Source organism: Tympanuchus pallidicinctus, unplaced genomic scaffold, assembly GCF_026119805.1.
Source record: "Tympanuchus pallidicinctus isolate F22 unplaced genomic scaffold, pur_lepc_1.0 scaffold29, whole genome shotgun sequence".
Taxonomy (NCBI): Eukaryota; Metazoa; Chordata; class Aves; order Galliformes; family Phasianidae; genus Tympanuchus; species Tympanuchus pallidicinctus.
The window spans coordinates 2,189,928-2,203,676 of record NW_026294746.1 but is presented as its reverse complement, the minus strand read 5'-3'; the positions used below and the strand labels follow the sequence as shown (position 1 = coordinate 2,203,676).

The window sequence follows — 13,749 nt, the reverse complement described above, 5'->3', positions numbered from 1 at the left end:
GCAGTCATTATTTTCTTGTACTACGAGGAGATGGTATTTCTGTCACACATTCATTGGAAGCCTGCAGTCATCATGTTACTGGGTCCTGACCTTTCCAAAAGGGAAAACATCACTGCTTCCATCTTCAATGTGATGCTTTGGTTTGGAGAAACCAGTTTCAGAACTTTCAGCCCTTCTGAAATCAGTTGCTTTGGAGCCAGCTCATGTCAGCACAAACTGATAGCTGTGACAAAACTACCAAACTGGGTTTTCTCCTCTGCTAACTGAGTTTGCTGTCTGTACTCAAGTTTACACAATCCAAGATTTAGGGGGTGTGAGCATAATTGGTTTCATATTCCAATTTTGAAGGATCTTTCCAGCCAAAGAGCTGTCATGCAGTCTCAAATATGAAATCTCCATCCCCACTGGATATCTCCAATCTCTGCAACACACAGCAGCAATTCCCTGAGCAATCACCTGCTTACTTTCAACCACTTCCTCTCAGAGCAGCAGAATAACGAGGAGATGGAGGAGCCTTAAAGCCAAACCTTTCTATTTCAGCCTTTTTTCTACTGCAGCCACACACACACACGTATGCACACACTTGGTAACTGTGCAGATACACTGGCACACACAAATTTTGGGGCAGAACAGCAACTCACAACAAAACTGTGAGTAGTATAGTATGCACTAGTGCTCCCCCTACAGCAACATGGTTCAGCTTCCTTCCATCTGAAGTGAGCTGAGAATTGCATCCTGTGGTCAAAAGAGTTCAAGCAACCTGATATAATCCTGGTGCACGTTACCTGACTCATGCCATGAAGATGGGGCCTTTGCAGCATCTGCCACATAAAGAAAGCACAAATCCTAAGATGTGCTTTGATGCACTGCAGCAAAAAGGAATGCAGGTAGAAGTCACCATTTTGTAAATCACACAGTAGTTCCATCAACACCTGGTTGCTTAATTATGTCTAATAGATGTAGAAGTAATGACTGCATGTCACAGACTGTCATTAGGAGGACGGGGCGACTACTCAACAGCACAGCATTTAATAAGCTGCTTTGCTTAGTGGAGACTTGCAATTTACCACAGGAGTCCCCTAATATAATCACTGTCATAGCACAAAAGTTGACTTGCAATTATTACTATTTCAGTAATTTTCTTTTCTAATTACTATCCCAGTATTAAAATAAATAAGGGAAGGTAGCAGCAGTGAATGAAGAAGGCCATCTTACTCCAGCTGTGCTCACCCAGTCCCACTGCTCTCGATAAAAAGCATCTGCAGCATATTTAAAGCACAAAGAAATGCCTTTTGAGTTAACTGATAAAAACTGCCTACTGTTAACATATGGCTTGGATCTATTAAACGTGCTGGCCACCTGTTTCCACAGGACTCCAATGTAGTTCTCAGCAAGTCGGTAGTTCTCCACCAAGAATAATCCATTTTTAACCACGTGTGACACCAGTGCCCCCCTTTCCTTACAATACCGACATGCAGATCCAGCCAGCTGCCAACTTCTGCATTCGCTGCCATGTTTCAGAAGCTTTGAGTTGACTGCCATCTAGCGACACCAGCAGGCAGCCTCATAAAGCCTTCCTACACGATGCCTGGAGTCACCTGTCCTTCCAGCACTGAAATTAAACTACCTTGTACCTTCAGTTCACACAATATTTTTTCTTCTGTTTCGATTTAGTCAAGCTTCCTGCAGCCAGTCAGTAAAAGCAAATGCATTTTCAGGTTAGCTTTTCTGTACACTGCAGGATCAAGAGCCCATGAGAGCTCACTTTCCCCTTCCTCAGAAGCCAGTCCACCCCACCAGAGCTCACAGAGACTGAAAGCGACTTCCAAATCTTATCACACACAGAAAAAAGGTTAAGAGAAGCCTGCATACTTAAATATTTCTTTTAATTACAATTACATGTGAAAACTCGTTACAAGTATTTCTAATGCTTGGAACTTTTCAGAAATATCTTGGGTGTTTGCCATCCTGCAGGAGGATTTTTCAAACCAGCTCTTTTCCAGATGCGCTCCAAATCTTTCTCAAATTTTACCTAAAACAGAGGAAAAAGAAAGAGAGAAAATGGCAACACCTGAGAAGCAACGCTCAAGTATTCAGACACTGCCCGAGTGCCCCAAGAGGATCTACATACATGCTGTGATAGCAAAACTGAGAGGATAGGGAGTGAAACTGTAAGAGAATTTCTCATCACAGAGCTTCCCACAGGCGTGCAGAAACTGAACAGTGAATCCCATTTAAAGAGGCATCTAGGCAAGGTGAAAAGTAACCAAGAATTATCTGAACTATATCATAGCAGACTGCCAAAAGGCAGCACTGAATGAGAACAGCCACAACTTGAGTGAAGGCCAACATCTTCATGCATCCTTTCTATTAAAGGAAGAAAAGGGTTCTAAATAAAAACAACAATAAAGTCAATATTGTGGTCTCTTCCTACAGCAGCTCTGTAAAAGCATGTGAGGATACAAGCAAGATGGGTAGGAAATTAAGATTAAACTGATCTTCCTGATGTAACATAGGTATGTGAATTAATCTTCCACACAAACACAAGTTCTTCCCCACTAGTCACGCATCTTTACTGAGTTACTCACACCTGGTAACTGTCACACACACCTGGTTACAAGCACAGAAATGTAAACTTCTGAGGAGGTAAAATACAGATCAAATCAGCCAACACTACTGGGCCAGTAAATCCTGAATTGGCTTAGACTGAATTTCTCCGAGCTGCTGCCATTTTTCCCTACGTTAATCCCACCTAAAATCCAACACCTGAACAAAGGGCAGTTGAAAAAGGGTGTGCACCTACATCAAGATGCTCCCTTCAAGCTGAGCTCACCTGCCGTTTCTTCTTGCGCCCTTCCTTTATCCTCCTTCTCACAAACTTCCTTCTCTTCAGCAGCTTTTTGTATTTGTGTCGATTCATTTTCCGTCTGCGGATCTCCAACACGTTCTTACACTGCAGTGTGTTGGTTGGTGTTCCTTCCCCTTCTTCCACATCAGCTCCTTCATCAGATGGAGGACAGACATACCTCTGGAGAGGCCCAGAGCCCACTTCTTCCTGAGCTCTATTGACCTCTGCTTTAGGAAGGGAGTATGTGACTGTCAGCCAGCTTTCTAAGGGGCTGATGGAAAGCTTTCTGGGGACCAACATCTCTTCCAGTTCAGGCTCCAGCACGTGCCACCGCTGAGGCTGGGCTCCATTCTTATTAGGTGGCTGCGTGCAATAGTTCACAGATGTAGAATGACAGCAAAGAAAGGAAGACACCGACCTTGGCAGAAAGTGCCCTTTGAGAAGAAAAGAATTGCACTTAGGAGGCAGAATTCCCTAGAAACATCTTCACAACAGCTCAAGCAGCGCTAAAAAAACTCAGTCACAACAACAAAGGAAACCGCATACAAGCAATTAAATTCCCATCATAAAAGCAGAGAAGGCTTATTTTTTATTTTAACCCCAACCATTTTACAACAATCCCATCTGCTAAAATTACATTTGATGGCATTTCACTGTGTGAGCTGTACAGCTAATCCGGGATAGTTGTGAACTGTTCTCTGCTGCTAAGAAACCCCCTCTGCAGCTCCATAGTACTGACAGCACAGCCACGGATACATAGCACAACCAACAGCTCCCCCACCCACACTGCTGGCTGGAGAAGAAATTCCTGGGAGCCCAATTACCCCAAAAGACAAACAGAAACCCACTCACCTGCAACTCGTGAAGCCTTCAGCAGCCGGGAAGTCAGCTGTGATAGTAACATTTTTTTCCCCACTTCATTCAGTCCCCCAGACCTGGTATTGACTGTTAAAGTAAAAACATTTATGCAGTAAGGCAAACCTGTTATTGCTACTTGAAAAAGCACTTTGAAATGTAACCCCAACCCTCCAAGAATTCCCGTTTCACCAGTTCCACTCTGCTGGACGTGACAGGCCCACAAACACTGAGGCAGATGAGTTTCAGAAATAACCAATGCAGCTTTTGTTATTTCAGATTTAGAAAGTAGGCACCTCCATCCCAAGCCCCACTCGCACGTTCCCGCCCAGCTCAGCACTACGGCATCATTACCACAGCAGAAAGTGGAACGAGGAACGCTGCTGTGAGGAACCGCACCGCTGCTCGACCTCACCAGGGGCCGGTACCGAGACCAAGCCTCTCTGCAACCCCCAAACAGCGAGACTGGCCGCTCCCGAGGCGCCGTTCTCACCATACCCGAACTGGGGCCCGAGCTCCAACCCTAAGCCTTCTCCTCAGGCCGGCGGGCCGCCATCACTCACCATCGCCTCCCTCTTCCGCCCCAACTTCCGGTGCCCGCCAGCACAGCGCCTCCTGCCGATGACCGCCAACACAGCGCCCCCTACCGGCGCCCTCCGGAACAACCGTGGTGCGGAGCGCGCCCCAGGGAAATGGCGGCCGTGGGAGCCGTGCTGCAAAGCGCCCATGAAAAACATTTGTAATGCCTCTGAACGAAGGCTGTTGCACACAGACCCCATTCTTCCTTCAGCCTCTCTTTCTCCACTGCTCGCGCCCAGATTCCTCCTCGGATCCACAGCAGCAGCCTGTGTCAGTGAGCTGTTTGTGCGCTGATAGGGAGAGCCAGCAGGGAAGGGAAGCGCAGCCCTTTGCTCAGCTGCCCGGGCGCGGCAGCACCTCCCAAAACAGAGGTCAGACACGGCGTGCTCGCACAGCCGCAGCAGGGAAACACGTCCCGGTTACAAGCAGCAAGGAAAGGCTGCCGGGCACCCCTCCCTCTGCACCCTGAGATGCATCTGCGGGTGGCTGCTGTCCAGGAACAGCCACGCCTGCTTCTCCTGCTTCAACCTTTTGTCTTTCTGGGTACGAGAACCGCCGTCTTGGCACAGCATGAAAGGTCTCATCAGCTGGCATGGGGAGCCGCGCCGAGTCCAGCCCAGCACTTCAAAGAACGCCTTGCTTTTTACCCTTCCCTCAGCCAGAACACCGAGATCTTTTCACCGGCTGCTTTTGGTGTTTCAAACCAGTTCAGCCATTGCCGTCTCCTTCAGGTTTAGACTTTCTGCCTGAGCGCAAGGCTCTGTGGTCGCAAAATAGAGACCTGCACTCAGAGGAATGAACTGGAGCGGCTCATTACACAGTGTGTTGAAACGAGACTTTATTGAAGACGCTTCAGAAATCTATGTACAAAACCACGTTCCCACCCCAAGATCAGGATGCTAATCACCCACTGGGAACAAAAGCAAAGCTGTGAACCTGAGGACACTCAGAAGTACCAAATCCACAAAGTTTGTCAGGTCTGGAGGAAACTGGAGGACCAAGACGTGTCTCCAGCACACCCACCATAGCAGGCTCTAAGAGCCCGTGCTGTCAGAGCAGGTCTGAGGGCAGGCTGCTTCTACAACCAAATCAGCAAAGTGAAACCAGCCCCAGATAAAACCTGTACTTTTTAATCAGTGTTAACTGGTTCTGGGAGAGACCCATCACTAAGAGCACAGTGGTATTGTCAGAAGTGTTAGAGCAGAGCAGTAGTGATATCAAGGAAGAGTAAACCTTTCTGAATATACCTGGAGAGGGGGTGGATATCAGACTGGCTATTTCTATGAGAATCTAAGAGTACCCTGAAGACGGAGACAGTAGTTGATGCAAGTTGAATAGTGACCAACATGCTGTTTCTGTACTATACTATGCACATCTACCACGGTAGAGTTTCCCCTTGCCAGTCCAGGAAGGAACCGTTTTCTTTTTCACCAAGACGATCCAGAACTGAAAGAATACCAGGGATGGCCTCTTGCACCTGCAAAGGAGCCTGGAGAGCAAATAGAAGTTGAGTTATTTCTAAGTATAACTGGAAATACAATCAAGGAGTCAATAGGATCAAGTGGGACCTTCTTCATGTTGCACAGTGTGCCTATGCAGAGCATGGAAGTGTACTTGCAGCAGGGTCAAGGGTGGGAACAAGGGAGTTATGCTTTCCTCTTTATGTAGAGGTGTCACTAACCATGTTTCCACCCATGTCTGTCTGAACCCAGCCTGGATGCAGAGAAATGCAGAGAATTCCATCTGATTTCAAATCCGCAGCGAGACATCTGGTGATCATGTTCAGTGCAGTCTAGAAGAGGGGAAACCATCTATTAGTATGCTGCTTTTTACAACCACCCTTTCAGCAAGACCTTAAGCCAAGCTAACTGGCTATTCCTTTCCAAGATGCCTGCTGACAAATCAAGTAGCAATAGCAGCGTGATGGTAACTTATCCAGGCTTTGTGGGGCCCTCATTCTCAGAAATATAGCTAAGGGAAGCACTGTGGAAGCTCCACCTGGTAAACTTATTGCTCAAAGATGAAACTAAGTTACGAAGGAAGATAAATAACATTTGAAACTCCTAAGGGCTCGTGAAAAATAACCTTGACGTAAGGACTCTTTTTCTGCAACAATCACAACACAAACATTCAGGCTTTTTACTTCTGATCAGGGAAAACAAGCCTGTTAACAGCTTACGAGTAGGTGGTGCAGAAGAAACTGCATGTCTGATCCTGACAACTCATTCAGACTCAGACTCTGGATGTGGCAGAACTAACGCTGTGATCATCTTAAGCTCAGAGCGGCCTTTAACTCACAGACCCGTTCTCACCCAATGAGCACAGCCCAGGAACCATCCAAACCTTTGCTATCCTGTAGGGGTAGACCTTGAGGAACATCTCATTCGCCTGGACGAGTTGCATGGAGGCAGCAAGAGAGGACATATTAATAATAGCAGCTCTGTGGCAGCCCATTCCTGTGCTCAGCTGAGCTGCCTTCCTCAGAAGGGGTAGAAAAGCCTGTAAAAACAAAGTTGGTTTTAATTTGGTCACCTCGCTCTTGGTCCATTTAAAGGCATCTCAAATTCTGCTCTGTGAAAACCTGCAGTACAACTCTATTCCATCAGCACTGGATGGTGATGGCTATCAAGACAAGCTGACCGTAGGAAACCTTTCCATAACATCCAAATGTAAGCAGCAGTCTGCTCACCTCCCAGCCCAAGCTGTCCACTGAAATGACCTCGTACCAACTGGTTTTAAATAAAGAGAAAGATACTGGTTGGAAAGCCATTGCTGCTCTCCTAGGGGCACAGTTCCAAGGCGATAAACACTTGGGTTACGTGCCCAGCTCACAAGTGGCAGGGCCTCTGCAATGCCATCAATTAAGCATGCTTCTCCCACTTCTTACCTTAGTGACCATCAGCTGGGCGACTGTGTTGGTTTCGTAGATGGTGAGCATCGTCTCTGCTGTAACATCTTCCAAGGAGGCAAGCACATTGATGCCAGCGTTGTTGATGAGGCAGTTCAGACCTTTGTCTCCCACAATTTCTTCCACTTCCTTGACTACTTTCTTGATGCTGTTTTCACAGACCACATCTACACAGAGGAGCCAAGAACAGCCGCAGTGAGCAGCAACGTGGTTCAAATGCTGTCGCTACACAGCACGTGCTAAACCAAACTTAAAACACGGCTGTGAATAGGGACAGTTAGGCAGCAAACAAGGATGGAGACCATGCACGGAAGATTTGCACAGATTATATTCCCTGTTGGTATCTTAAAATGAAGTTAGGGATCTTTCCAGCTGCTGGAGGTCGTGCACGGCTACTGACCATGCAGGAGACTTCAGATGCACTCACCTGACTCGGTTGAACATGCTCCTATTTAAGCCCTTTACTCACCCAGCTGGAGGAGCTTGATATTGCTGTATTGCTTGCTAAGCTGCTGGAGCTCCTAGGAAGAAGAAATTATTTCTATTACCTTCTTTGTGCGTATGTTACATGAAGCAGTTTGAGACCTGCACCTCCAGAATTGGTGTTTGCTTTTGTAACTGGACTGAGAGCAGTGGCACTACTTTGCCTTCCATCCTTGAGAGCAAGACTGATTGCTCCAAGAAACTGGGCTCTTCACCTGCTTAGCCAAGAAACCAGCATGGTAAATTCTCAGCATATTAATACAGAGGGTGCATTTGCAGTCTAACCAAAGGTCTTTGCTCAGGTGGCTCTGGGTGATGGCTCCATTGTGCTCAGGCTGCATGCCAAGCTGGTAATTCCTCACTGCTGTTAAGCACTTCTCCTGATGCTTAGCTGGTACCAGACATCAGGTCAGAGCAACAGAAACTCTCAGAAAAGCCATTTGGCACTGCAGCTTGCAGAAAAAGCATCCTAACAGTTTTCCCATTGAAATCCTATTACCAAATACTTTTGTTAGCTTCAGTTCTTGCAACTGAAAGTAGAGCACACAAGAAATCGGTTACGTACACAACAACTGTCCAGGAGAATGGTGTTCTCTCTGCGATATAATTCAGCCATCTGCCTGCTAATGCTCAGCAGTAAAGTAAGAGAGGAATAAGAAGTGTTCCTGTAGGAAATCAGTGCTGGGCTGATATTGCTCCTGGATAAGGTGCTTGCATGCTGGATTTTACAGCCCCAGCTGCAGCACTTGGGTTTCTGTGCCATGCAGAAAGCGGGGACAAATGTTAATGGATGGAGTGCAGGCTGCCAGCCACTCTTAGGGGCTGAGCAGCCACAGGCAAACATCCCAGCTCAAGCAAATCCACCTCTTCAGGAGCCCATCTGGAGCAGGGGTGGAAGGGGCTGCTTTTGAAAGAGTATTCCTCTGCCACTTGGAGATGGTTGGGGACTCCATGTCCCCTCATCAGGTTGTAACACACCACATTTTTTATCTCAGTTGATGTTCTGCAAGATTCTCTCCAAGTTTGTTTAGTAAACTTGCTCTCCCCCTGCAGCCAACCTACAGCTGCTGTGGGGCTTGGAAGGGGAAGAAGCCAGAAGCACAAAACCAGCAGACATTCCTTTCCCTGGACAGGAATAGTTCTGCCATGTCAAGGTCTGCAATAATTATGTGGCTTTGGACTGTCTGCTGTACTTCAGTTTGACAGCACCAATTATGATCAGCTCCAGAAGCGCTCTGGCTTCCACGCTGTTTTCATTTATTTATGGACAGATTGCTTCCCTGTCAGACCGAAACAAACTACAACTGTGAGGCAGCAGATAAACCTCTGCTAAAAGGCCAGAGATGTTCTGTGCAGTGAGAACCAGTGAGAGGGCTCCAAAGTGAGCCAGCAAGATCTTCAGTTCAGAACTCCAAAGGCTGTGGCATTTCTCCTTCCCTGGAGCATAAACACTGCAATGGCTGCATGCAGACCAGAGTTAAAATTCAATAGTTTTTCCATTTAGTTAATTACTGTGTTTAATAATGACTCCCACTCGAGTGGCTTAAGGTTCACAAAAGAAGCTTCTGGGCGTAACTTTATCTTGGACAGCTTTGGGCTGCAAGAAGTACAGAGCTCTGCTGCACTCAATGAGAACAGGAGTGGAAAGCCTAGATGGGAAACCCAAAAAGCACAGCAAAACACATTCTTCTCCCTTCTGTGCCTAAAGAGGAGGGCCAGGACAAGCCCATGGCAGCCCCAACAGATGAAGCCACTTATATTTAGTTATGGTGCTGCAAAAGCTGATTTAAAACAAACAAGCTAACGAAGCAAACAAGCAAAGCACTCAACACCAGCCCCACATGTTTAGTGCAGCAGCTCTAGGAGTGTTTGGTACCCAAACAGCTACCCATGAGAATCAGCTCTCAGGGATTCCAAGAGAAAAAAACTTAAGGCTGTGATTAACATCTGTTGTTTCCTGCTTGCTGATTTTAATTACGATTAACAAGGAGTCAGCCTGCTCCCATTTAAACAGGATCCTCTGGCGCTGAGACTCCAGATACAGATCCATCAGTGCACGGGTTGTTAGGCTCCAATCAGAGTGTTGTGTTGCTTTTGTCATTTAGCAGGATTTACTTTGCCTTCTTTATGACAGCATTATTCACTCTGGTTACAAGTCTTGAAAGGAGCCTTGCTGTGCTGGACTGATTGGAAGCAATAGAGCAGCCTAAGGCAGCTGTGTCAGGCAAAGGGGACTCAGTGCCCCTTCCCACTGCCCTGCTGGCACTCCAGACCAAGCCAAAGCACTCCAAGATTTGCCCACGTATCCCTGAGATGGGCTGTCCAGTATCACAGCACTCAGCCAACTTGCTGTCAGATTATGGAAGAATTCACACCAAGCTGCTGCCAACTGCCCCACATCCACGGTAGGAAGTACAAACCGCTGCCGTAAGCCAAAATTAGAAAGATTGTGAGAACACCCTCTTCCTGATATAGCAGATTTGTTGCTGGAGGACTGCTCCAGAGATTGCTCAGCTGGTTTTGTCCATCTGGAGTGCAAAGATGGGACACGAGGGTTATTTTGGAAGAGATTTGTAGCTGCCTCCGCTCTCAGTACCAGAGCAGCTCAAGGAAGGGCAGATCAGAAGCAAAGCTGGGCTGGAGGAGCCCAGCACGGGACTTTTCAGGGAGGAGCAGCGGTTATCTCCATGTGCCTGCAGGCCTGCTGCATGCTATCTTGTGATCTTAGCCCATTTGTTAGGCAAATGTTCTGCGGAGGCCACCTAGGAGGTATGCAGCACAAGAGCTGGAGTTGTTACAGCTGCCAGCAGCCTCGCATGCAAAAGCTTGCAGCTGTTCAGCCTTATCCCGGGGTTAGCAGGCTACAGGAGATGCTGCTCCCTGCAGCAAGCAGACGGGCTCCTGTCCAGCCCCTCATCCAAGGTCGGGTCCCTGGGGAGCTGCCTAGAGGATGCTCTTGGCATGCAGCTGTGAACAGCACACGCTCTGCTCAGAGCTCCTCTGGCTCAGTCCCCTAGCGGGGATGTGCTGCTGGGTATTGTCCTTGAGTGCTGGGTTGGCCAGTCATTAAGCACGCTTCATCACTTCTCCTCTAAAATCTGGCCGATTATTTTTCAAAGGCTGTTTTTCGTTTCTGCTTTTTCCATTTCAGGATTTCAAGATCTGGCAGCAGAGTGAAGGCAAAAGCCTCGTCTGGGAGAAAAAGGAGAAGAACTACCCATCTTTTTTAACCATACCCGCTCAAGCTGACTGCAAGCTCAGAGCTGGGCAGCTGTACCCACTGCAGGGCTCAGACACATCACTGCTGCTCAGACACATCACTGCTTGCCCCAGCAGCGGTCAGAGGCTTTGTGCCAGCATTAGCATTGCAGATGAGACAGATAGCAATAGGGAGACTACAATACCTTCAGTAAAGATTTCCCTTCCTTGTGGTGTTTCCAAACCCATCTGTTAGAAATATGCTTTCAGCCGACTGCGCAGCTCTCCACTGATGTGCTGCCAAAGCACAGCACATGGCTTAGAGGTCCTGACAAAGAACAAAAACCCACCCTGAGCCCCCAAGGACAACTCCTGCTCCAGGAAAACCCAAAAATTAAAACAAACCAAGCCAAATTAAGGATGCAGCCCTGTGGCCTGCTGGATCCCAACTCAGGGTTACAGGAATGCAGCCCTGCTCCAGCTTCCTGCCTCCAGCAGGCACAGCTGCCAGAAACTTTCCAGGTTTCTCCTGCTGCAAGCAAGCAGTTGCCCAGCCTTTTCCACGCACCACACTATAGGAAGGCTGTTTTGTCCTTTGTCTACCAGGCTTTTTGCTCGAGGTCTGCATAATGCTTCTTGGGAAGCTCTTCCTACTGAAAGAACCACGTTGCTTTTTCATACAACTGATTCAAGACCATCACAATGGGAAACCACTGCTGGACATGAGGGCCAGTTGGTGAACCTCTCAGCAAAAGCAGCTTCAGAGCAAGCACCTGCACAAAAAGGCTTCAATCACTGACGGTCCCTGCAGTGTCAACATTTAAGTATTCAATTACCAGTAGGAAATCCATCTGGGACCTGAAGGAGGGCACAGCAAACAGCATAACCACAGGTACAGGTCGGGAGCTCCCGCAGCATGAAGGTAACCTGCACCCACGCTGTGTCACAGCAGTTTCATTCAGAAACAGTGTGTGTGTTGCCTTGCCTGCTCTGACGCTGAGGAACAGAAGGAAGATGACTTCCTTCACTTTCCTAAGCACCTACAGAGCAACACAGAGCTGCTGCAGAGCTGAGCAGCCAGGCTGCAGCCATTCCTGCCCTGTGCTATCCTGGAACAACAGGAGCCCCTGCCCCAGCTTTTGTGTAGCAAAGCAATAAAAGTTGCTCTGTGTTGTCTGGTAGCAGAGCAGTGAGATCACAGCTTGCACTGTAAGGAATTAAACTCACAGCAAAGCAGCAGCCATGCGAGATCTCCTTCACTCTGTGTGCCAGGGGAATCCCTTCTCCCTGGGCAGCCCTGTCCCAGTGTGAGGGAAAGAAGCAGAGTTTGTGGCACTGATCACAGGACGGCAGAGTCCTGACACAGAGCTGAGAGCTCAGATTCTCCCAGCTCTGCAGCACCAGATCTTTTCTGGGAAAGGCAGAGGATGATGCTTTGAGTGCAGAGCTGCCCTGGCAGCGTTCTGCTCACCACAGATTGCCAAGATCGGGCTGGAGCAGCACGGGGTGAAGCAGGCTGATAACCTGCTATCAGCTTGTCCCCGCAGGTTGGGTTGTCTGGCAGTTACATACAACAGCCTGGGGACAGAAGAGGGGAGGAGGGGTGCGAATAAGCCGCTGCTATATTGCAGAGAAAAAGGCAGGTAAACGAAATCCCCAGCGACACGCAGCAGCAACGGGCAGAAGGCACCGATCCCTGCCTAAGGACAGTATTTAAGTTGGTTGTGGACTTGTTGCAAGTCCAGCATGGAACGGGGAAAGACGGGGAAAGACAGAACGGATGCACAGTGCAGAAGGCACGGGGGAGCCGTAAGGGATATCCGTGCGAAGGCTCCTGGGGCAGCACCCATCTCCAGCTGAGCCCGACGAGCCGCTCTGCCGCCTTCCTCCCTCCCAGGAGCGGACACCCAGCGGGCAGCAACTCATCGTCCCTCCGTTCTCGGAGCCCCCAGCAGCCCCGGCTCCATCCCGCATCCCCCCCTACCCTCTCCAGCCCGCTTACCTGCGCCTTATCGGGATAGCGGCACGTAGCGAAGACGACCTCCGGGGGGGGATCGGAGGCAGCGAGCCCCTTCACCAACCCCAGCCCGATGCCGCGGCTGCAGCCGGTGATGAGCACGGAGCGGCAGCGCGGCTGGGCCATGCTGCTCTGCTCGGCTCGCTCTGTTCCCACCGCAGCCCCACGCGGTTCTTAAACCTGCACGGCGCACAGCCGGCACCGAGCCCCGGATCCGCCCCCCTTCCCCCCCCTCCGCCCCGCCCGGCGGCACCGGGATCCCCTTCGCTCCCCGCCCCAGGATGGAGGTTTGCCCATCTGCTGCACGAGGATGGACAACGGTGAAATCTCTGCTCCAGCACGGAGGGAAAGGCAGAACAGAAGCGCTTCTAACCGGCACCACCTCAACCTCCAGCTCCGGCCAGCCCAGCTTGCTGCCATAGGTGCCTGTACAGCCCGCAGCGGCACGATCTGACTATTGATTCTGCATTATGGGAAAGCTCCTCCTGTGCTATAAACCCTCAGTGCTCAGGCAATGCTTTCCCCGCACACGTTTATCCACCCAGCTGTATACAAAGGCTTTCAGTTCCATCTGTTAGTATTACGCTGCTCTAATTTCTCCATCGAAAGGCTTTGTAAGTCACGCTTTAAAATCATTAAGTTCATTTTGATACATGCCAGGAACATCGTCTCCCTTTATACTTGGAAAACTCAGTAACAAAGATTACTGAACAGTAAGCAGTTCAGCTTCCTTGCAAGAACCCAAAAGACCCATGAGTCAGCCCCATTTCCTCGAATGAGACAAAAATGCTGTTGCAAGAGATGTAGAAGAGCTCAAGAAAAGGGCATGGTACTCACATATCAGTCACTGCCTTCTACACA

The 13,749-nt window shown here is 48.9% G+C and overlaps 2 protein-coding genes across 5 annotated transcripts; both read right to left on the bottom strand.

Moving 5' to 3' along the window:
* Window positions 1–1,869: 1,869 nt before the first annotated feature.
* On the bottom strand, window positions 1,870–4,630 carry AURKAIP1 (aurora kinase A interacting protein 1). Of its 4 annotated transcripts, none has more exons than XM_052692082.1 (4): window positions 4,478–4,630; window positions 3,701–3,793; window positions 2,834–3,282; window positions 1,870–2,032 (listed from the first exon to the last, which is right to left on the bottom strand). In XM_052692082.1, exons 2-4 carry the CDS (start codon window positions 3,750–3,752, stop codon window positions 1,925–1,927), a joined length of 609 nt encoding a protein of 202 aa, XP_052548042.1. In that variant the 5' UTR covers window positions 3,753–3,793; window positions 4,478–4,630; the 3' UTR covers window positions 1,870–1,924. The 4 variants fall into 4 exon arrangements, with proteins under 4 accessions (XP_052548042.1, XP_052548040.1, XP_052548043.1 ...); XM_052692080.1 differs by lacking the exon at window positions 4,478–4,630 and adding an exon at window positions 4,202–4,307; XM_052692083.1 differs by lacking the exon at window positions 4,478–4,630 and adding an exon at window positions 4,197–4,221.
* Window positions 4,631–5,105: 475 nt separating this feature from the next.
* LOC128085103 (C-factor-like) lies at window positions 5,106–13,090 on the bottom strand. Its single transcript, XM_052692079.1, has 6 exons — window positions 12,874–13,090; window positions 7,660–7,711; window positions 7,170–7,357; window positions 6,626–6,781; window positions 5,964–6,074; window positions 5,106–5,771 (listed from the first exon to the last, which is right to left on the bottom strand). Exons 1-6 carry the CDS (start codon window positions 13,012–13,014, stop codon window positions 5,658–5,660), a joined length of 762 nt encoding a protein of 253 aa, XP_052548039.1. The 5' UTR covers window positions 13,015–13,090; the 3' UTR covers window positions 5,106–5,657.
* Window positions 13,091–13,749: the final 659 nt, after the last annotated feature.

Coding starts and splice junctions, on each gene's coding strand:
- LOC128085103 (XM_052692079.1), bottom strand. CDS start 13,014: ATGGCCCAGCCGCGCTGCCGCTCCGTGCTCATCACCGGCTGCAGCCGC. Junction 7,358..7,659: donor TATCAAGCTCCTCCAGCTGG/GTGAGTAAAGGG, acceptor TCCTCTGTGTAG/ATGTGGTCTGTGAAAACAGC. Junction 5,772..5,963: donor CAGACATGGGTGGAAACATG/GTTAGTGACACC, acceptor TTTGCTCTCCAG/GCTCCTTTGCAGGTGCAAGA.
- AURKAIP1 (XM_052692082.1), bottom strand. CDS start 3,752: ATGTTACTATCACAGCTGACTTCCCGGCTGCTGAAGGCTTCACGAGTT. Junction 3,283..3,700: donor GAAGGCTTCACGAGTTGCAG/GTGAGTGGGTTT, acceptor TTCTTCTCAAAG/GGCACTTTCTGCCAAGGTCG. Junction 2,033..2,833: donor GGCGCAAGAAGAAACGGCAG/GTGAGCTCAGCT, acceptor CCTCTGTTTTAG/GTAAAATTTGAGAAAGATTT.